A 23,423-nucleotide genomic window follows, 5' to 3' on the forward strand; every position below is an offset into this window, starting at 1 on the left:
CTTCCCATATAATTCTAGTTTGTGTTGAGTTGATTAAAAAACAAACAAACAAACAAACAAACAAAAACAAAACTTCACCAGTCAAACTATTGAGGGGGCTTATGCAGACATTTTGCTGACTAAAGTTCACCCCATCCTCATGGTCTTTCCGTTTCCCACAAGACTCTGAGACAGGCTAACCCATAGCATTCATCTCAGTACTTATCCAGCTCAGGCACTGAGTGTTCTCTTCAGTGCTTCCCTTTCATTCCCGGGAGACTGTCCAGAGAGTCACTGGGCTCCAGGGACAGTGAGAGTGAGTACCCAACCCCATCGGTGTGGTCACCAAGGTCTTCATGACTCAGATCAGGCAAGCCTACCCCGTTGAAAGGAACTAATCCCTGACTCATCATTTTTCTGCATAGATTCATTCATTCATTCATTCATTCATTCATTCATTTGTTTTGGAGATGATGTCTTTCTGTGTACTCCTGACTGACCTGAAACTTCCCATGTAGCTCAGCTGGCTTTGAACTTGCATTGGCAAGTGTACATCTCATGCTTGGCTCTCATTTCCTCACTTTCTATAGCTCTAGGTTTCTAAGAGGGGAGGAGGGAGCCACTCTGCCCTGACTCCAAAGATAGCATCCCAGTCCCCAAGAAAGGGTAAACTGCGCAGGCGTCCGTGGGAAATTTTTCCTTGCATTTGAAGTATGGGATTAGATTTTAAACATTTTGCTCTTTATCAAAATGTTTGGGGGGGGGTGGCTTTAGAGATTTTTTTCAGGTAGTTAAGTGCTTAACTTGGAAGTGCAAGACCTTGAATTCAGTCTCTAGAATCCATATTAAAAAAAAAAAAAGTCTGGGTATGATGGTATGCCCTTATAAACCCAGAACTGAGGAAACAGAGATGGGTGGATTCCTGGTGTTCAGTAGCCACACAACCTAAACAAACCAGTAAGCTTCAGGCTAATAAGAGACCCTGTCTCAAAAACCAAAGTAAGCAGCCCTTGCACACAACATGCAGAGCTGTCCTATGGCCTCCACGCATGTGAGTATGCATGCACACACACACAGACACACACACACAAACATGCACATACACACACACACACACACACACACACGCATGCACACACATAATGAGTGGTGGATATTTCCTGTAATTTTTTTTCACCAAACAATATGCTAAATTCATCAACCTCTGGTTAATCTTTTTTATTTTTTCAAGCAGGACTAAATTGGTCAAGGAATCTTTTATATAGATCAAGAAGGAACTTCAGAAGTATTTAAGCTTATTTATTCAGGTCAATATAGAATCAGATGAGGAAAAGCAGTCTCCCCCAGATAACTTCTTTCTCGTTGCTCTATTGAAGGCGGCCGAGAGGCTGAACTGTTCTCTGTTCGTGCATCCCTGGGATATGCAGATGGATGGACGAATGGCCAAATACTGGCTGCCTTGGCTCGTAGGTTTGTGCTGGACTAGGGTTGGGAACACAGCACCAACTCTTGGGTTTTTTCTGTTATCCATGGAATTCTGTTCTGTGAGGGGAAAGAAATTATGATTAGATTGAGAGTAATAACGGCTACTGTTGATTGGGTATATGTCTTTCAGGCCTCTTTCAGATAGCTTGGCTAATCTGAACTTCTTCTAGGCAGCTTAGCTTGTCTGAGAGAGTTTCTCAGTAGTCTTTATTGTTTATATATGTTTAGGGGAGGGGCCTAGTGTATATGGTCAGTTTCAGGGACTTCCTGAGTTTACCCAGGTTGCCTGTAGGATGAACTGTTTTCCCTTCCTTTACAGTATCTTGTGTCTGGATGACTTTACTTTCAAAATGGAAAGTTTCACTTCTCTTTTAATATCATGCATCTTAATAAGCTTCTCTGCATGTTTCACCTAAAATATTCCACTTAAAACATCCCATGTCTTAAGGCGCTTCCCTCCAAGATGGAGGTTTTATCTATAATGAATTTGCTAGAAACAAATAACAACAACACACACTGGTGAGGCTACAAAAACCACAAAACTCACACACATGCACGCACGAGCTGATGTGTTTTATAAAAAAGAGAGCCAGGATATGTTTGATAGAACATGGTGTGGTGAGGTGGGAGGGGTGCCTCAGTGGGCCCATGCTGAGACATCCCTTCCCCCTGAGGGACCAGCTATATGATGGATTTAGTATAGAATAGAGTTTATTTAGGGCTTGGGAAGGGGAGTTGAGAAGGGAGTAGAGACAGACAGACAGACAGACAGACAGACAGACAGAGATAGAGAGGAGGAGGAAAGAAGAGACCGGCCAGGAACGTGTGGAGGGGGGAGAGGGAAGAGGAGAGAGGGAGAAAGGGGTCGGAGAGAAAGTGGGCAGAGAGAGTAAGAGAGCCAGAAGAGGGCAGCCTCTTTTACAGTTAGTCAAGCCTATTTGGCTAATGACAGGAAACTGTTGGACAGAGTCTAGAAGGAATGTAACACACACACACACACACACACACACACACACACGGGTGAAGAGCTATCATTCAACTGCTTAGTAGAAAGCTGACTCACAAAGAACCAGAAGGAAATGGTATTGTCTATCACCCTGTCTATCAGAAGCTCTGCTGGAAAAAACACCCTTCTGTGGATACAATCCACCATGCTCTTGGAATTCCCAGGAGGCCTGGAAGCTAGGCAAACCTGTGCTTGGAGAGCAGTGAGGGGCAGAAGGAGTCTACAGTGAGGTCCTCACTGACAATCTAGTCTCTAGCTCTGGATTCCCAACTAGCTCCTGGGGGTTAAAGCATGAGACATGAACCAACTGCTGCTTCTAGGAGTAGGAAACACTTAAAGTAATTCACATCCACCCAATAATTTTTCAGTCTTAGCTCCCAAGAGGTAGCAGAAACTTGACGGGATTAACAGTAACATTACATTAACATTTAGTGAGCTATACCTAGGCACCAGATACTCTCACAGAACCCTCAAAATAACCCATTGCCAGAAGCCAACCATCACTACTGTGTAAACTGATACCATGTCCACTCCAAGGTGTAGTTGAGGGAAGGGTTTTATTATAGATGTGAGAGAGAGAACAATGTAGATGTGAATTCAGGTAGCTATGAGCCAGAGGCATCTGGAAGAATCCAGAACAGAGAAAGTAACAGACTAAACATAGCTAGCATACTGGATTTAGCCATGAGAGGAGAAGGCAATATAGGGGAGAGCGAAAGATGAAGACAAAGAGAAGGAAAATGAGAGGCTAAGACTAAGCAGCAATAGAATGAGAATGAGAAGCCAGGGAGGGGAGCTTCTAAGCTGAAGAAGGACCAGAGTAAGAGGCAGAAGGGGAAGAGCCAGGATGCCTGCAAGGACTCTGAAATGTGTAACAGGTACCTGTGATACTGAGAGATCTGGGGGCACTCTGGTATGCTAATGGCTACCACAGATAGCCCTTTGTCCCTTCTGCCAATGGTAGAGGAGAGCCCGGCTTCACAGTTTCCTGAGGAATGTTGACTTTTGTCTAACTGGCAGAATTTGAACCCGGCAATCTCCCTAAGCTCACAGATGAGGAAATTTAGAGAGCTGACTAATATTTGCTGACTGCCTCCAAGGTGAAGTCATAACCAGGAGCTTTACTAATGTCATTATTTACAAAACTGCACAAAAGTCCTACAAGACAGGAAGGAACGTCCTCTGGTGATACAACACAGGCTGGGACCAAACAATTTCCTCAAGGCCAAGAGGCAGAAAATGGCGAGAGCTGTCTATCCTGCCCAGAAGCCTAACTCCACACATCCAAAACTGAAAGGAGAGAGGCTGGGGACTTAGCTCCGGGGTAGAGTGCTTGCCTAGCAAGCACAAGGACCTGGGTTTGATCCTTAATATTGAAAAGAAAACTGAAGGCAAATAAATGTCACTGGAGAGTCAGGGCCAGGCCAGATGCTTCCAGCTTCTTGGGCTCTTATCCAAGGAGCTGAAAGTAAGAACTCATATAGATTTGCAAAATAACTCTATTAGGAGTGAAGGGCTACCACATGACAGTAAGTATTAGCTCATGTTTATTTTCTTGCTGTGAGTGAGGCTGCATTGAAACCACGGAACTGGACTGATCCATAGTGCCTGGAAAGAAAAGGTTAATTATAAATTTGAAGCTGGCATGTAACAATCTCTAGGGTAGTAGAGAATATTCAGGGGTATTTTGGGGGGTCCAAAGCTGCTGTGGCTACCTCTCAGGAGACAGGGAGGAGGGACTACTAACTGGCAACTGCCAGTGCTATCTCTTAGGAGCAGAGAGAAAAAGAGTGGGCGGGAGGGGGGTGATAAGGGAGTGGCCAGTTTTAAAGGGAGCATGGTAGCTGCAAGGTTAAGGGGATGAAGAACTTGTAAGCTGGAAAGGCCTGGGAGCTTAGGGCCAGAAGAGCCCAGAGGCTTTGAAACTCGCCATAGCTACAAGCTAAAAAGGACTAAAGGGGCCTGGAGGTCAGTGTAGGTTTTGATAGTAACTAGATGCCTCAGTTGCCTGAGATTGAAAGAAATAAGGGAACTAGCTCTTTGAGCCAGAGAGAAATATAGGCTCTGAGCGAGCAATGGGGGCTTTTATCTGTTTACCCAAGATCCTTCTTCATCAGCCTGAACCGAGCCTAGACTCATCTTGAGACAAGTGGCACTGCCTTTTGGGGTTTGGGACCTAACACTTACTGCTAATGTCCCTTCCCATAATGCATTTTATTTTAATTATGTACCTGCCCATCTTAAGATGACAAATAGAGGATTCTCCCTAATAGGTTACTAAATGCCACAGTTTTGTATATGTACTTCAAACCAGTTCAGGCCAGATAGGTCCTTCTGTTCTTCCTAGCTGGATATGTTAAGAATACACTTGAAAGCCAGGCGTGGTGGCGCACGCCTTTAATCCCAGCATGTGGGAGGCAGAGGCAGGTGGATTTCTAAGTTCAAGGCCAGCCTGGTCTACAGAGTGAGTTCCAGGACAGCCAGGGCTATACAGAGAAACCCTGTCTCAGGGATGGGGGGGAGGGATCTAAATTTGATTGTAACCAGGGCTGGGGAAGCTTACAACATCATTCAAAGATGTCAGTTGATGTAATCTGATGCAGGTAGGGGGCCTAGGAGTTCTGAGGTTGCTAGGTTCACTGTTTGAAGAAGTCTGTGTGTGTGTGTGTGTGTGTGTGTGTGTGTGTGTGTGTGTGTGTGTGTGTGTGTGTGCGTGTGTGTGCATAGCATGTGCAAGCAAAGGCTTGGACTATTAAGTGCATTATTACAAGGGCAGGTGTGTATGACCCCAACCAAATAGGCATTCCAAGCTAAGCTACCTCCAGTGCTTGCATGCCTCATCAGGACCAAAGCCAGGCTCTTTGTCCGTTCGATCTCTTAGACTACTCTCCCTGAAATACCAAATAGGGACCTTCAGATGAGTTTTCTTGGCCAAGCAATGCCCTATAGACATTTGAATCATTTCTGGAGCAGAGGGGCCCCATGTTATACATCACTGAAAATTCCCCAACTCAACTGCCATTCTGCAGGTACTCCTGTGACTGAAACGTGTCACTAAACCTTTCTTTCTCACAACACCAAGTAACTGTCTCCTCTTTTAGGAATGCCATCGGAGACCACCATGGCCATTTGCTCCATGATCATGGGTGGGGTGTTTGAGAAGTTTCCCAAACTCAAAGTGTGCTTCGCACACGGAGGTGAGACCCTATTTGTATCAGTTCATACCGGCCTAAGGAAATGCCTCAGTGACTTAAGGCTACATCTTCTCACGGCTGAGCCTGGCAACCTAAGAGCATAGTACTGATGGGGTTGGATTCTGGGGAGAGCTCCCTCCTAGCACATGGATGGCCACCTTCTCCCTGTGTTCTCATGTGACTCTTCCCTGTGAATACATGAGTGAGGAGAGGATAGAGGACAGTATTTGAAGAAGAGAAATGGTTCTGGTCTTTTCTTTTGTGTGCATGGTTAACATGTTTATTTGTATATGTGTGTGTGTGTGGAGGCCAAGGACAATGTTGGGTATTGTTCCCCGGTACCATCTGCCTTTTTTGTTTTTTTTTTTTTTGTTTTTTGTTTTTTTAAACAAGGTCTTTCAGCTAGGTGACGGTGACACATGCCCTTGATCCCAGCTCACCTGGTTATTTTCTTACTGTGAGTGAGGCTGCATTGAAACCACAGAACTGGACTGATCCATGCTGTGTGGAAAGAAAATGCCATGTGGCTATCTCTAGGGTAGTAGAGAGAGAATAACCAGGGCATTTTAGAGAGTACAAAGCTGTCATGGCTACCTCAGAAGGCAGGAACAAGCAGGTTTCTGAGTTTGAGGCCAGAGCAGGACAGCCAGGGCTATAAAGAGAAACCGGTCATGGGACCCAGGGGAAGGAAGGGGGCGGGGGAGGAGGGCTCTGCAGGGAGGGGACCAGTCTCACTAAACCTAGAGCTTACTAATTTGGCTAGACCGATTGATTGGCCAGCAAGGCTGGGGATCCTTTTGTCTCCACCTCCCCAGAGCTGGGATTACATGTGTGCGCCTGATGACTTTTTACATACATTTGTCATACAAAGTCAGATCCTTGTGTTTCACTGCATGGCGGCTCACTCTACCAAATGAACTATCTCCCTATCGATTTATTTATTTGCTTGGTTGGTTGGTTGGCTTCAGTGCTCCTGGGCATTGAATCTAGAGTGCTCTTTGCAGAGCTACATCCAAGCCCTTTTCAATCTTTACTATTGTTGCCGGGTGGTGGTGGTGCACACCTTTAATCCCAGAAGTAGGCAGATTTCTGTGAGTTGGAGGCCAGCCTGAATTACATAGCTAGTTCCAAAACAGTTAGGGCTACACAGAAAGACCTGTCTTAAAACAAATGTGTGTGTGTGTGTGTGTGTGTGTGTATACATATATGTGTGTATGTGTGTGGATATATATGTATATATGTTTGTTGTTGTTGTTATGTGTCTCTGTGTGTGTCTCTGTATGCTATGTGTGTGTAGGTGTCTTCTGAAACTTAAGGAGGGTGTGAGATCTACTGGAGCTTGTGACAGGTAGTTGTGAGCCAGCCTTCATGGGTGCTGGTAACAGTACTCAGTTCTGTTAAAGCAGCAGGGGCTCTTACTTGCTCTAACCTGGAGCTGCTTCTCTAGCTTCTTGAGTTTATTTGGAAACAAGGTCTCTCGAAAGTTTCCCAGGCTGGCTTAAACCCATCTGTAGCCCAAGCAGTCTTTGAACTTGCAATCCTCTGCCTCTGCCCCCTTGCAGGTGGTGCTTTCCCCTTCACCATAGGAAGAATTGCCCATGGATTCAACATGCGCCCAGATCTCTGTGCCCAGGACAATCCGTCTGACCCCAGAAAATACCTTGGCTCCTTCTACACAGACTCCCTGGTTCACGATCCTCTGTCTCTCAAGCTATTGACAGATGTCATAGGAAAGGTAAGCTGGGTGGTTTGTGGAGAGCAGACGGTGAGACCGGCAGTCTGCTACTTGACAAGGTAGATACTTTTGAGGGGAAAGGAAAGTATGAGGTAGTAAAATGTCTGAAATACATACTCTTGGCCCTTGGTATCTATCCAAAGGGAATCCTGAAACCCTCAGATGCCCAATTATTTTACTTTTTTTTTCTAGAAGCATTCCTCAACTCCATCATAGTTGTGCTTTAGATTTTTTACTTATAGTTTCTCATGGATTATTATTATTTTCTGGCCTTGAATAGTTTTAAACAACCTGGTTTTGGTTTTGGTTTTGTTTTGGATGGGTATAATACTTTTCCTTTTTTATTTTATTTTAAAAATGTTTTCATACAATACATTTTGATCATTTCTTCTTTCCCCAGCATCTTCTGGATCCTCCCTATCTCCCTACCCAACCAACTTTAAATTTTCTCTCTCTTGCTCAAAAAGCCATAAAAATACAAAAATGAAAACTAAAACAACAACAACAATAACAAAAGGATTTTGAAAATTTCCCAACAATACATTTTCTTACTTCTCTGATTCTAGTAAGAATTTCAGCAAGAATACTTACTTAATCCTACCTTAATCCTACGGTCTTCATCCGTGTGTGTGTGTGTGTGTGTGTGTGTGTGTGTGTGTGTATACATATGACTTGCTGAGTCTATTAAGTGTTGCCTGTATGCGGCTGGTGAGATGGCTCAGCGGTTAAGAGCACCGACTGCTCTTCCAAAGGTCCTGAGTTCAAATCCCAGCAACCACATGGTGCCTCACTGTCATCCATAAACTCAGATAATGAAAAGGTTCTTTATCATCAAAGAAAGGTTTTAATATTTGCAGGGCTATTGCAGACAGTAGAATATGGCATGTGAATAGAAATAGTTCTAACATGACTACAAAAAGGATTTCCTGCCTGATTCTCGCCAAACTTGACACATTTATTTTATATCTCCAAATAACTTGGACAAACAATGTAGTCCAGTTCCCTGCAGTGTACAAAGTAGGGGAACCCTGTTTAGATGCCTGCGAGCCTCCTGAGAGGCTCTAACTAGCACTTTTGGAAGAAATCGACAATGAGAGAGGAAGTCCTGGTTTTAGGACTTGCTAGTTCAGGGATGTTCTAGCTTCATCTCTGTCACTGTGGTAAAATACCCTGACAAAAGGTAGCATAGAGGAGAAAAAGGGGTTTCTTTCAGCTTACAGTTCCAGGTTACAGTCCACCATTGTGGGGACATCAAGGCAGGAGCTTGACCCAGCTGGTGACATCACAGCCACAGTCAAGAGCAGACAGAAATGAACGCATGCATGCTCACTTGCTTGTTTGCTTGTGGTCAGCTTGGTTTCTGACTCTTAAACAGTTCAGCACCCTCTACCTTATACTTTCTGTCTCATACTCACTTTCAAGTGCCTCAGTTTAGAGGTCCCTGCCACCACAGCTGGCTCTCACAAAATCTTTACATGGGGGACTTTCTAAAATACAGTACATATGAAATGTCACATTAGCATATTTAGACATATATCTTTGGAAACTGGCCTATAATCTTAGTAGATCCCCAGGAAACAGACTCACTCTTTAAAGTTCACTTTTTGGGCATCAAGGAGCAAATGTGAAGAAAACCCAAAATACCATAACAGTCTGTGTATCCCAGGGAGCTCAAGCCAATAGACAAGAGAGCAACTGTCCATGCAAGGCCATGTTTAGGCTTCTCAGCCTAGGACTTTTCCTATGTTTGATATCACATAGGCAAACTGCAGCTATAAGAAAATAGGTGAATTAGTTACTTTTCTTCTTGTTATAAAATGTCTGACAAAGGCAACTTAAGGAAGAAAAGAGTTACTTTGGTTCACAGTTCAAGGGTTTAGTCTATGTTAGCAGGGAAGATGTGGATTGTTGCAAGAGCAGAAGGCAGCTGATCACACTGTGTCCACAGTCAGGAAGCAGAAAGAGATGAATTCTGGTGTTCATCTTGCTTTTTCCATTTTACTCATCTCATGGAGTGGTGCTGTCCACAATCAGGGTGAGTCCTCTCATATCAATGAGCCCAATCTAGGAGTCCCTCACAGACGTGTGTGAGGAGGGAGTCTAGATGCTTTCAGTTGATGATCAATATTAACCACCATGATCAGTGACGGAAGCATCAATTTTCCAAAGTATTTTTAACTCGGGTATTTAATACACATCTATCAACTAGAGATCTCTTTTCTGCAGAATCACACAAATCTTGAGGAATCTCTTTCCCCTACATTCCCTCCCTGATGCTATCTCTTTCCCCTCAAAACAAAAACTCCAAATTAAAGAGGCTTCCATTTCTATTCTCACGCCTACTTTCCTGTCCCTAATGTTTCAGAACTAATTACATCAGAATTACTACTTTCATACAGGCAAATGGTTTTTTAAGTGCTAGGTTTTAATATATATATATTAAATGGACATATTTTATATTTATATGTATATATTTAATATATGATGTGATTATGTGCACGTGAGTGCAGTGTGCATAGAGGCTAGAAAGAAGGAGTCAGATCCGCAGGAGCTGAAGTTACAGGCCGTTGTGAGCAGCCGGAGATAGGTGCTGGGAACTGAACTCAGGTCATAGAAGCAGCACATGCTCATCACCACTTAGCCATCTCTCCAGTCATATTCCCATTAAAGAAATTGTTCCTTCAACTCATTTGCAACACATTTGCTTATGCAGGTTTCAAGTTGATTATAAGCATGTGTGTCAAAGTTATATTCCAGTCATCTCAAAAGATTTCTCAAAAGTCCAGTTTAAAGAATTATTCTTGGCAGAGTCAGCTCATAGGAAAAAAAATAGCTAAATAATTATTAACTGGATTTATTTTAAAATGAAAGAATCTAAGGACAATGAATTTTTAAAAAGAAAAAACTCTAAAGAAGTAAAGATGGTAGCTTGGGTCTAGACCAGTTTCAAGATCAATAAATTTATAAAATCACTAGCAAGCTGGAGATGATCAAAAGTTGCTGTGGAGTTTGAATAAGAATGGCCCCATTGACTCAGATATTTGAATGTTTAGTTACTAGGAGTGCAACTATTTGAAAGGATTAGGATTGGAGGTGTGGCTTTGTCGGAGGAAGTGTGTCACTGGTGGTAGGCTTTGAGGTTTCAAAAGCCACACAAAGCCCCACACACACACACACACCGCTTGTGGATCAGGGTGTGTCTCTCAGCTATAGCACCAGTGCCATGCCTGTCTGATTTCCACCATGATATAATGGACTAAACCTCTGAAAAATGTAAGCAAGCTCCTGATTAAATGATTTCTTTTATAAGTGTTGGTCATGGTGTCTCTTCATAGCAATAGAACAATGACTAAGATAGTTACCAATAAAGGTATGCAAAGAGATAATAGGTAAGAAAAGCTTAAAAACCAGATAATTGCAAGTAGACACATAACTTCTATAGAAAGAAGTTGAAAACAAATCTATATAATAGTCTAAAATTTCTAAACCATGAGTTTGATGTTCTGAGATAGCATTAAAATAATTTCAAGGGACTGGAAAGATGTGTTGGTTCCGTAGGTAAAGCCTTAGTGATGCATTGCCTGAGTATCTAAGTTTAAGTCCCCAGGTAGACACGTAGCATGAGCATCTTTAATCTCAATGCTTTTAGAAGTTCAAGGGCCAGGTAGCCTTGTATACACAGCAGGAAACAAAAACCTGACTGAAACAAGATAGAAAGCAAGGACAGACACCTAATATTGTCCTCTGAAAACACACATGCGCACGCGCGCACACACACACACACACACACACACACACACACACACACGATCTGTAAATACTTCAGTTGATAAGGAAACCAAGGAAATGTCTTAAATCAGGAGGGATGAATTACAGAAGACTAGAAGACTGGTTTTCATTTCCGATTTGCTTGCTTTTTCCATATTAAAACAGGACAGACTGCTTCTTAAAGCATATTTATATCTGAGAATGCCATCATGCTGGGAAGGGAAGGATTCCTAATTAGAAGATTAATGCCTGGATTTCATCTTCATGCTAATGTAGCTGACGAGTGTACTATAAACGTGGGACTCTAAAATCATGTTGTATTTTGGAAATGTAAACAGCTTTAGCAAGAAGAAGAGATGAACCCCTGGTGAATACCAAGCAGAGAGTTAGAACAAGATCAGCTGTTGGCACAGATGTGAGGAGACAACTTTATGTCTTTAGGGCTTCTACAGCAGGTGAATTTGCTTGGCTTCATATATAAATGAATACAGAAGTCTAAAAATAGATGGCCTTCAAACTGTGGGGTGTGTGTGTGTGTGTGTGTGTGTGTGTGTGTGTGTGTTTGTGTTAGGCATCATGTGTTCTGTTCTATCACTCTCCGCCTTATTCTCTTAAGACGACCTCTCACTTAATCTGGAGCTAGGCTGGCAGCTAGCAAGCCCCAACATTCCTGTCTTTGTTCCTCACAGCACTGGAATTATACTGGGAATTTGAACTCAGTCCCCCATGATTGGACAACAAGCATTTCCTGAACTATCTCCCAAACCATCAGATATTCATACATATACATGAAACAAGGTCTCACTGTGTAGACCAGACTGACCTCAAATGATCCATCTGCCTCTGCCTCCCTAATGCTAGAATTAAACACATGCCACCCATGCCCAGGTCATACTTTGACTATCAACTGAAGTATTTACAGATCGTGTGTGTGTGTGTGTGTGTGTGTGTGTGCATGTGTGTGTGTTTGGTAAATATATGATTTATATATACATATATATGATTTTGTGGTTTTTTTATATATGTGTATAAATGGTATAATGTTTCTATCAGGTTAAACACTCTATTCAAGCATATCTCGATTGTGAAACATCACAAGTCATTTCTCTGGCTTTTTAAAATATATAACACATAATAATAATTACTATTATTATTATGTATAGTCATCACACAGTGTAATAGCATACCAGATCTCTTGGGGTTGTCTAGTTGGTGTGTTCATTGTTGCTTTTGGAGACAGGGTCTCACCTTGTAGCCCAGGTTAGCTGGAGTTTTCTATATGACCCAGAATGCTTTACTCTTGATCTCACCTCTTAAGGCAGAGATTGCAAGCATGCACCTCCAGCTGGCATACATCAGAACTTCCATTAGTCAATCAGTCAATCTCTCTCTCTCTCTCTCTCTCTCTCTCTCTCTCTCTCTCTCTCTCTCTCACACACACACACACACACACACACACACACAGAGTTCAAGATGAATAGAACACTGCAACAGGTGGGATCAACCCATTAAAATCAGTGAACAATGAAAAGCTTGCTGTGGCTGGAAGACTGTGTCTCATTTTGAGAGTTCTAGCAGAAAGGACACCACCACAGTTCATTGGGAAAACTCAAGGGAAACTAACAAAGGGATTGTTTCCAAAAACTATGAGGACTTACACTACCATCTAACCCAAAACATTCCTTTCCAACTCCATTTTCTCCAGGTCACTTGTGATATGTCACTATAAGAAAGGTAGAATGTTTCATTTCCTCTGAATATATCCATGTTTTATTGAATAAATACCTATTTTTTTTTATTTCAGTGTTTGTATTTCACACTTGATTCCCTGAATTCATATTTAAAAGAGCCAGGGAAGATGGTACACCCTTGGAATCCAAACACTTGGAAGGCAGAGATGCGTGGTCCTGAGGATGTCAAGTGCGCATATCTAATGAATTCCAAACTAGTGAGAGACCCTGTCTCAAAAAGCAAGGTGGACAGCAGATGGGAGTGCAGCAAAGGCCTCCTTACTCAAGCACACTCAGAAGCCAGACTAGCCCTAGATTTGCAATTTTTAGAAGACCTAATAGTGACACCTGCTGGAACAAGAAGATAGCAAAAGGGAAACTGACCCTTGAAATCTTTACAATTGTAGACCAGCTCTGTTTCTAGTAAAATGAGGGGGGTAGGGGGAAATGTTGTTTTACTAGACTAGTGTATATGGTAGGTAAATTAAGTGTATGGAAGGCTCTTTAATGTTTTCACATTCACAAATAAAATGGTATTTTCTCCTTTTAGGATAAAGTCATGCTGGGAACTGATTACCCCTTTCCTCTGGGCGAGCAGGAGCCTGGGAAGCTGATAGAGTCCATGGCAGAGTTTGATGAAGAAACAAAGGTACGTGCCTTGGCTCCAGCCAGCCCATCCTGAGCTGAACACACACTTGATTTTCCTAAAACTATGACTCCACTTTCTGAAATAGCTAGACTATTAAAAGCAAACGCTATAATATCTTAAAATAAGTGCAATATAACTAGATGTATAAATCCTCTGTCCTCACAAGTGTATGTGCACACTGCATGTTCATAAACACACACTAAATGTAAAAAAAAATCAATGATGATATCTAATAAGTGCTTTATCAAGCCAATCATGCTTTTAAATAAAGTCTCCCCACCCCCCTCTCTCTCTTTCTTTTCAGGATAAACTTACAGCTGGCAATGCCTTGGCTTTTTTGGGTCTTGAGAGAAAACTATTTGAATGACAGAATTAAGCACACACAAAAAAACTTTCGAGAAGCTACGTCACTTCTGTTTTTGAACATGAGCTATACACACATCTATTTTGAATTATGTTACCCCAAAAATGGAATATCCCCCTCAGGATGAAGCAAGAGGATCAGCAATTCAAGTTCCAGACCAGTCTGGGCTACTTGAGACTGTCTAAAACAAGGGTGGGGGTAATATTTTCAATATTCTAACTTATTAATAACAAAATGTTTTATAAGGTCTTTATTCTGAAATGTAATATTCTGAGAAGTGTATATTACTACATAGCAAATCAAAACCATTTGATTTGAAAGAGATAAAAAATTAATATATAATTAATGATTTAAATAGAAAAATCCAATACCAGCTTTATTCTAGAAGGCTCGGGGTCTCTATGTTGACTGAAGATATGGGAAATGTACCCAAATAATAAGGTTTTTTCCAGTTGTAACCCTTTCTGCTAGCCTAGTCATTCAATGGGAATGTTTTTATCTTTGTAAAGTACACATAGGCTATGCACAAGCTCAAATGTTCTAAAAGCCAGTTAAGAAAGCAAGGTAAATGCTTATGGAATAAATGCTGACCCAACACAAAATGGTTTTGATTTGCATATGTAGTAATGTACTACAAACTCATTTTAGCCTCCCACAGTTGGATAGATCTTAGAATTTGACCTGAGTCTGGAAGGATGGATGAACATTTCTTTAAAAAGTAAAAAGATGTTGGTCGGGCATCACGGTACATGCCTCTTACATCAGCACTCAGGAGGCAGAGACAGGCAATGGGTCTGTGTTTGAGGCCAGCTTGGTCTGCATAGCAAGCTCTAGGATAGCCAGCCAGTGATACACAGTGAAACCTTGCCTCAAAAAGAAATAGGTAGGCTTGGAGAGATGGCTCAGCAATTAAGAACACTGATTGCTCTTCCAGAGGTCCTGAGTTCAATTCCCAGCAACCACATGGTGGCTCACAACCATTTGTAATGGGATCTGATGTCCTCTTCTGGTGTCACTGAAGAAAGTGACAGTGTACTCACATACATAAAATAAATAATGTTTCTTTTAAAAAATAAATATGTAAACAGAAGATGGGAGCTGGACCAGAAGAGAAGAAGTTTGAAACCACAGGTGTGACTTAAGAGCGGATGAAACTTTTCTAAAAGGAATGTCATCTATACGTTTCCCTTTAGCAGAGCAGGAGGCAGAGTTAACTCTGGGGAGGGAGGAACACCATGACACCCTTGTTCTAGGCCCTTACTGCTCCACCTGAGTAGCTGTAAAGGAACTTGGGCATGGGGTGGGGTGGCAGGCAGCATCTCTCCTCCACATGCCTATGGCTGCATCAAATAATCCTTCCATAGCACACGCTTAACTTTGGACTCACGCATAACTCCCTTCCTTTCCATTCTAGTACAAAGCCAGGCTCCCTATTAACAGGTGACTGGAGCTGCCTCGATGACAGAGAAAGAAGAGAGCTAACTAATACCCATGACCCCATTCTGCTCTTCTCCCCATCCATGTCTCAATGCTCCATCTCCTTCCTGATCTCTTGTTTTCTAGAATTTTCACCAACTATGACTCTACTTACTAGTCTAATCTGTCTTGAAAGAAAAATAAAGTTGAACAAAACAACACTTGGAAGCATGTGTTACTATTTTTCTCCTTCCCCAAACCTTTGAAAGAAATCTCTACTCCTTTTCAATATTTCCTATTGGAGCTCTATACACATAATACCCGTATTACTTACTTTTGCCTTACTGTACTAAAAAAGACCACACACAAGGTTGAACGGATGTTTCAGTCCATTATGTTGGGGAGGCCTGGCAGAGACGAACTGCTCACAACACTACAGAAAGGAAGCGGGGAGGGAAAGAATGCCTGTGGTTGTGGGCTTTCTCCTTTTTTCAATCTGGAACTCAGCTCATGTGACGGTGTCACTCACATACAAGGAAGGCCATCATCTCTTAGTTACCTTTGGGGTTTTTGTTTTGTTTTGTTTTGTTTTGTTTTCGAGACAGGGTTTCTCTGTGCAGTCTTGGAACTCACTCTGTAGACCAGGCTGGCCTCAAACTCAGAAATCTGCCTGCCTCTGCCTCCCAAGTGCTGGGATTACAGGCATGCACCACCACTGCCTGGTTTTAGTTATCTTTGGAAGAGTCTTCACAGACACACCTAGAATAACCATCACAAGTCCATTCCTTGTCAACATGATATTCCCACACATCTTACACCATAAGATTCAATCCCTCCCACCCAGTGCTCCAAAGCTCTAATACAGTTTCTCTAGAGGCTGGGGCAAACACTTATTTATTAATAAATTAGCTATTTATTTATTTATTAGCTCTGCTAATATCACATTATATAGTCCCATGATACAATAACATAAACATTCCTATTCCCAAAGAATTCAGGAAGGATTACTGAAAGCTTCTAGTATCTTAGCCTGACCTTGAACTGAACGCTTAATGTAGCCAAGTGTGTCCTTGAGCTTCTGGTTTCTCTGTTAAACCTGAAATTTTCAAGTAGACCGAATCCACGATTGTCCAATTAAAGTAAACTTTACTTAATACTGTCCAGGAAGATGGACACTGGCTAGGTCCATACCTGGGATTTCCAAAGAATGGCACGGAATTAGGTCAGTCAGATGCCTATAAAGGTCAAACCCAAAGCAAAGTACTTTCTTCCTTTGTCCAATCAAGAACCAGCACACATCCTGCCTACGTTTGATCAAGTACGTCCTGTGCATTTGGGGTAACCAATCACATTTATTGAAGTGAAAATCTATGACATGCATATATATATGAGAACAACAGCCCCCAGAATTTCAGGAAGTTATCTGTCCTTGGGCAGGTGGGGCTTATAGGTTAACTTTAGCCCTTATACCTTCTGTCCACCCCACGGCCCACCAGTGCTAGGATTATAGGCTGTACCTCCATACACAATTTGTTTTTATGCAGTGCTGGAGCTAGAACCAGGCCTTCAATGCTTCCTCAATGCACTATCTCCCAACAAAGCACCAGCACCCCACGCCCCGGAGCTCTTTTTAAGAGCCTAATGTCTTCAAACATCTTGCATTCTTTACCTTTAACTTTAAACATGCTTTTTTTCTAGCCAAATTGCTTTTCAGGTCATTCCTCTGCTCTTTTGCTCCCAGTTCTCCCTATAAAACTAGTTTAAAGCAGCCAGGGGTGCCTTTTCCACAGCTGGAATAATGGACTGCCTTGAATTCTCCTGCTCCAGATTACCTAGTCAATAACCAATAAACCTAGCTTCCCATAGTCTTGGGCACGGACAGAATGTAAGCAACAGAACACAAATGGCCTCTAGTCGGGTTCTTACTAGAAACCTTGTTCCCATCTAAAGGCTCATCGGCTCTCTGCCAGAGGTTCTGTCTGCATAATTCTGGAGTTCTACAGCTAGCTTCTCTACATCTTCCTACAAGTCAGTTCTTCCTAATTACAGTCAGCTATAATTCCACTCTCCCCCACACCAACTTTCTCTACCAGTTACTCTTTCACCACTGTAATCAAATACCATAGAAACAAATTGAGACACAGGTTTTTTCCAGTTCAATACCACAGATTTCAGTCCAGCATCACAGATATGGTATAGCAGAGCCCAGTAGTTCATGCCACTGGGACCAGAAAGCAGAGTGCACCTGTGGCAGGCGATTGTTTTCTTTTTTCCACTTTATGGGGTGGTTCCATTTGTATTCAGGAGAGGTCTCTCCTCAGGTAATTTCTCTCTGGAAAGGCATCAAGGACACACCCAGATGGGTGTTGTAATAATCTACCAGGCTTTTCTTAATCTACTCAATGACAGTCAAGACCAACCATAGTATACAACTGCTTCATTACCACAAGGGACCTGACTATTCAATGTCATATATATATATATATATATATATATATATATATATATATATATATATATATACAGATGTTACAGTAGTGTTAAAGGCTCATTAAGAGAAATGTGGTAGAATTTCTGGTCTAAATAGAGTCCTACAATTCCAACTGGGCTGGAATCAGATCCCCTTCTGAACGGTGGGCTCATTCTGTGTGCTAAATGGACAGAAGAAATTACACCTTCAATAATAATATGTACTTTTCTTTCCCAGACTCTCTGCCCTCTACATAGTTGCTTAAGGACCACAACCACACAACTTCATTAACCCTACTTTTCTAAATTCTCAGTCAAAAAGCATACTTTCCCTTTTCTTTTTGCTTCTAATACTTGCCAAATCCTAAATTCTAATACATGCTTACAAACATGCACGCACGCGCACACACACACACACACACACACACACACACACACACACACACACACAATTCCTCATCCTGTTAGCTTACAGCATGGCTTTTTCTTTCTCCTCTCTATCTTCCTCCTCCAGGTAGATGCCAAGGTTTATAGCTTGCTGACCCTGGGATTTTTTTTTCTTTCTTTTTAAATTCTAATGAAGCTGTCCTTGAACTTTCTTCTGAGTCTTTTACATTTTTTTATTAGTGACACTAAGAAGCCTGTGGATGGATTGCAATTTCCCAGGTAACATGGAGCACCCCAGTGGAGCACCCCAAAACTTCGAGAAACATAGTAAATGTTCATATTCATCTTTTTTTTTTTCAAGACAGGGTTTCTCTGTATAGCCCTGGCTGTCCTAGAACTCACTCTGTAGACCAGGCTGGCCTCGAACTCAGAAATCCGCCTGCCTCTGCCTCCCAAGTGCTGGGATTAAAGGTGTGCGGCACCACTACCCAGCTCATATTCATCTTGACAAGAACTTTCTTCCACGTGCCAGAGAGGCAGGATGATCAAGACACTGGGGCTACAGCTGTAAACAAAAGGGGTGAGATTTCTTTTCTGCAATTTGAGAAGTAAGAAGCTTTAAGGAGGAGGAAGGAGAATATGGAATAAGAGAAGGAACAGGACAGAGGGAATTATTCTATTACTGGATACCTTCAAGACATTAAAGATGTGATGGCAACTAGGAGACAGATGGGAAGTAAAATGTTCATTTGTAGAGCCAAAGAAAGCCTCTCTAAAGAGGACTTTGAGACTAAATGAGATTGGCTGGCCATGAAGAGACTTCGTGCATGGCAACAGTACAAAGCTGCTGAGGCTGGGGTGCGATAGTAGCTGGAGATTATGGGCAAGCAAGCGTGGAAGGAGAGGAAGCCAGAAATGTGGCCTGGTCAGTAGGCTGTAGTGAAACATTTATATTAAATCTTATAGGAAGCTGTCAAATTTTGTTCCTAGCAGAATAGTAGATATTTAAGCCTTGTGGCAGGAGAGGTCAGGGCAAGGAAGACTACTGTGGATGGACATGAGAAGGTAGAGAGTCTTAGGGTACAGTGACAAGATCATGTGAAGCCAATTATAGAAGTGCTACGGAAAGCCAAGGTCAGTTGTATCAAAAAGGAATGCAAGCTGGGGCTGGAAAGATGTGGCTCAAAAGCTCCAAGCATTTTCAGCTCTTTCGGAGGACCCAAGGTTTAGACCCCAGCACCCATTATGTAGCAGCTCAGGACTCAGGCCGCAGGAAATCTGGCACCACTGTGGGCACCATGCTTACATGTAGTGCACATTCATACATGCAGGCACTCAAGCATACAATGAAGACGTGTTTAAAATGTAAAGAAGGAGTGAAGCTTCAATGCTCAGTGGATAAAAGTGACTGCCACCAAGACTGATGATCTTAGTTCAATCCCCATGGTCCACGTGGTAGGTGAGAAGAGTCCTCAAGTCAACTTCCAACCTGTACATATGTGCTTTGGCATGCCCGCAGCAACATGTGCCCTGCCGCAACATGCACAACTGAAGAAAACAGAAAGGACAGATCTGCTTACTGTGTGTTTCTTTTGTATTGTATTATATAAGACACTTCGTACAATATTGAAAGGAGTCAACAGAGAGGGCACAGACTTGCCTTGTCCTTAATCTTATATGGAAGCCACCTTAACATCAAGTGCCATGCTGGCTGTTGTCTTCTGTAGATGTTATAAAGTTGAAAAGCTCTCCTCCATTTCTACTTTTCTCTTTTTTATCATTAGGACTGAGTGTTGTAGAAAGGCACTTATAGAATGTTACTTTAAATCAATCTAGGAACATCTAGGTAACAAGATGAGAGATCTTGTTATATCTATAACAAGGTATTATTTAGGTGGCTGTTCACAATAACCACCTACAATAATCAAAACACTAGCATAGCACAATAGAGCAGGCAGTAGGCTGAGGCAGGAACCCCCAAATCCTGACAAATGAAAGCCTCAAGTTTTAATCACAAACACACTAGCCCTTTTATTTATTTTCATTTTAAGGAATTTTTAGATAGGGTCATTTTCTTTACAGCTGTTTATTGTGCATGAGTGTGCACACGCATGTGTGCCACTGAGCACGTGTGAAGGTTAGAGGACAATTTGTAGCATTTGGGTCTTTCCCTCTACCATATAGGTGGGGAGTGAACTCAAGTTGTCCGGCTTGGCAGCGTTGCCTTTAGCTGGTCGGCCATTTCAACAGCCCTCGTTGGCTTTTTAAAAGCCAGTTTTCGATAACTGACTGCAGTCTTCAGAAAATACTTAAAAACTAAAGTGTAATTTGGTCATATACAATAGGCATTAACTCAGAGGCAGATAACATGTAAACAAATGAGTGGTGCTTCCTTACAAAAAGATGGAAATAAATCATCAGTTATAAGAGACCTTACTTTATAAAATCCTAAACAATTTTTTTCTTAGCTTCTCTTGCACTCATTTGTTAGACTGTTGGCCTAGTATGCCTAAGGCCCTCTGCTCCAGCACTTCAACCAAGATGCGGCACACCAGCCTATAATCCCTGCACTTTGTTTCTGGACAACCTGAGTTACAGCGTTCTGCTTCTCCCCAACCATCCCCCAATCTCAACCCGCAGAAACCACACAGACCTTCAAAACCATACACCCCATCTGGATGGAAGGCCTAGAGAGTCATGACCTCCAATTATTAACTTCATATTGTTTGACAGGTAACTTAATAAGAAAGATATCTGCAGAGTGATGCCACTGGCCTTGTAATCCCAGCACTTCCGAGGGGGAAGCAAGAGGACAGTAAATCCAAGGTCATTCTTGGCTACAAGAGTGAACACAAAGCCAGTCTGGGACACATGGCACATCGTTTTAAAACAACCCATACCCCTTGAGTGGCTTTAGGTTTAAAGTAACGTTTTAAAGGCGCATGCTCCCCAACATCTACTAGCGATTTAAAAAACAAAACCAAAAAACCCAGAAGACACTGTTAGTTCACTGCTAGAATTAGCGTTCTTTCCTAGCTAACTCCTCCGGAGGGTAGCCATTCGTGGACACAGGAGTCAACAAAGCTAAGAAAATACACCCACCAACATGTAAGAAAATGGAAGCTACAGCACGAAGCCGAGACTAGAAAAGCCTTTTCTGACTTTAACGCACCCGCAAACTCACAGACCACAAAATAAACCGTTTAGTTGAAAGCTAACGTCCAAGCCCTATTAGGCAGCCTCAGGACCTCTTCCCTGTTCGCCCCGCCCCTTCCCCTTAGCCCCTCCCAGATCCAGCATGCACCGCGTCGACCTTTTCTTTCCGAGTGACCCCCACTTTACGGCGTCTCCCAATGACAAGAGGCGCAGAGCATTGTGGTCCCGCGGGTCCGAGAGAGAGAAAGGGGAGGGAGGCCGGAAAGAGAAAGCAAAAGACCAGCGCGAGCCGGCAGGGCGGGTCCCTGCGCGTGCGCGTGGGTAGCAGCAGGCCCGGAAAAGGCGTGGCCCACCCTACGGAGAGCACATTGGGGCGGGGCCTCGACACATTGGCGCGGAGTCCCGGAGGCAGGCGGGGAGGGGGCGGGCTCAGGGCGCGGGCGGAGGAGGAAGTGTCATGGCGTCGGGCCGTGGAGCTTCTTCTCGCTGGTTCTTTACTCGGGAACAGCTGGAGAACACGCCGAGCCGCCGCTGCGGAGTGGAAGCGGATGAAGAGCTGTCGCATCGCCAGCAGGCGGCCAACCTCATCCAGGACATGGGGCAACGTCTCAATGTGTATCCTTTTTCTAGTTGCGGCCCTGCGTCCCACACGCCCTGGTCGCGCTCGCCGGGTGACCGGGCCTAGTGTCCCGGGAACATGGCGCCGCTCCCTTTGCCGTCTTTTGATCTCGGGAAAGACACAGAGAAAGCTAGGGCCCGAGCTGCCGTGGCGAGCCGGAGAAAGAGGAGATGTGCCGGGGAAGGCGGGCCGGGAGCCCGCGTTGTATAACCTGTGTTTGGGAGCGCGTGATGCGGGAGGGAATAGCAGTGCTTCCCTGGCGAGAGAGGAGGAATCCGGGATGAGCAAAGCCAAGGGGCGGCCCCTTCCACTTTCGGAAGTCAGAAAAGGCCTTGAGACGTAGAGAGGTCGCAGATGTTCCACGGAAAGTGTTTTCCGAGGCTTCCGTGCCGGCTCCAGGGCGGCTCTGTTGCGCCGGGGGAACGCACGTAGATGTTTCATGTTCTTTGGGTGTGTGGCGCGCGCCTTTCGACTACTTTATTTCTACTGTACTAAGCTGTAACCTAATTGCAAATAATTCCTGGGCTCTCCCTACGTAGCGTATTAGAATAATTTGGCATCCAGACTGATTTCTCTTCTCCCCGCAGACTTTCTGCATACTTTCAGGTTGAGGATTGGATTTGAGTAAATGGAAAGGGGATTTTTCCATTCAAATTGATTTAGTTTTTGGAAACATTTTGCTTAGATTATTTTCTAAACGTTGCATCCCAGCTCTCAGCTTACAATAAACACTGCGATTGTTTATATGCACAGGTTTTATATGCACCATTCCTTCACCAAATTCAACAGAAATGTAAGTACTGTTTTATTGTTTTAGACGCCGAATGTTAAAATGAGTAGATAATGCGAAAACAAGTTAGTTGATCGTTGTTTTTACTTATAAATTGAGCGTTCTACGTTTACTATAAATGTGAGTTATGCAATAAACGTTTTGCCTCGTGCAGAGGAGTGTGTGTGAGAGAGAATTTTATTAATTAAGCTGTAAAGCACAGTGTTAGCCTTTTGTTGTTGGATTTGTTGGGGAGGGGGGTGTTGTTTTGTTTTGAGACAGGGTCTCACTTGTAAGTCTGGCTGTCCTGGACCTAAATATGTAGACCAGGCTGGCCTTGAACTCAAAAGAGATATCTACTACCTCTGACTCCCCAGTGCTTGGGATTAAGTAATGTGCCACCAAGCCTGGCGGAGAAACAAACAAAATGTTTCTTAACTCAAAAAGCGATAGTGTTTTGCTCATGTAAAATTTGCAGTTGGGGTGATTTATATTAGAATAATTTAAGTACTCAAAACAGAATAGTTTGTTTGGGCAAGTGTAGTCCTTGGGAAGGATACATTTAATTGTGTAGGGTTCTTTGTTTCAAATGGTATGAATTGAGTCTTGCTTTGAAGTAATACTTTAATTTCTCTTTATAATTTGCCTTTTATTAGAATTTTTATAGTGTTATTCTGAAAGGCACATGTAGGACTAG

General features: G+C 42.9%; 2 protein-coding genes and 1 long non-coding RNA gene across 3 annotated transcripts in view; 2 read left to right on the forward strand and 1 right to left on the reverse strand.

The window, feature by feature from the left end:
* Acmsd (amino carboxymuconate semialdehyde decarboxylase) overlaps positions 1-15,132 on the forward strand; it is a 38,152-nt gene extending 23,020 nt beyond the window's left edge. Inside the window, exons 6-10 of the mRNA NM_001033041.2 lie at positions 1,356-1,449; positions 5,572-5,667; positions 7,227-7,399; positions 13,448-13,546; positions 13,851-15,132. Coding sequence (NP_001028213.1) covers positions 1,356-1,449; positions 5,572-5,667; positions 7,227-7,399; positions 13,448-13,546; positions 13,851-13,913 — 525 coding nt within the window. The 3' untranslated portion in view covers positions 13,914-15,132. The remainder of the gene's footprint in view (positions 1-1,355; positions 1,450-5,571; positions 5,668-7,226; positions 7,400-13,447; positions 13,547-13,850) is intronic.
* On the reverse strand, positions 1,185-21,622 carry 2900009J06Rik (RIKEN cDNA 2900009J06 gene). Its single transcript, NR_045298.1, has 2 exons — positions 21,496-21,622; positions 1,185-1,521 (listed from the first exon to the last, which is right to left on the reverse strand). It is a non-coding gene; the product is annotated as an RIKEN cDNA 2900009J06 gene (long non-coding RNA).
* A 109-nt stretch (positions 21,623-21,731) lies between these two features.
* Positions 21,732-23,423, forward strand: part of Ccnt2 (cyclin T2) — a 30,674-nt gene continuing 28,982 nt past the window's right edge. Inside the window, exons 1-2 of the mRNA NM_028399.1 lie at positions 21,732-21,953; positions 22,669-22,750. Coding sequence (NP_082675.1) covers positions 21,796-21,953; positions 22,669-22,750 — 240 coding nt within the window. The 5' untranslated portion in view covers positions 21,732-21,795. The remainder of the gene's footprint in view (positions 21,954-22,668; positions 22,751-23,423) is intronic.

The sequence above is a fragment of the Mus musculus genome, chromosome 1, assembly GCF_000001635.26.
Source record: "Mus musculus strain C57BL/6J chromosome 1, GRCm38.p6 C57BL/6J".
Taxonomy (NCBI): Eukaryota; Metazoa; Chordata; class Mammalia; order Rodentia; family Muridae; genus Mus; species Mus musculus.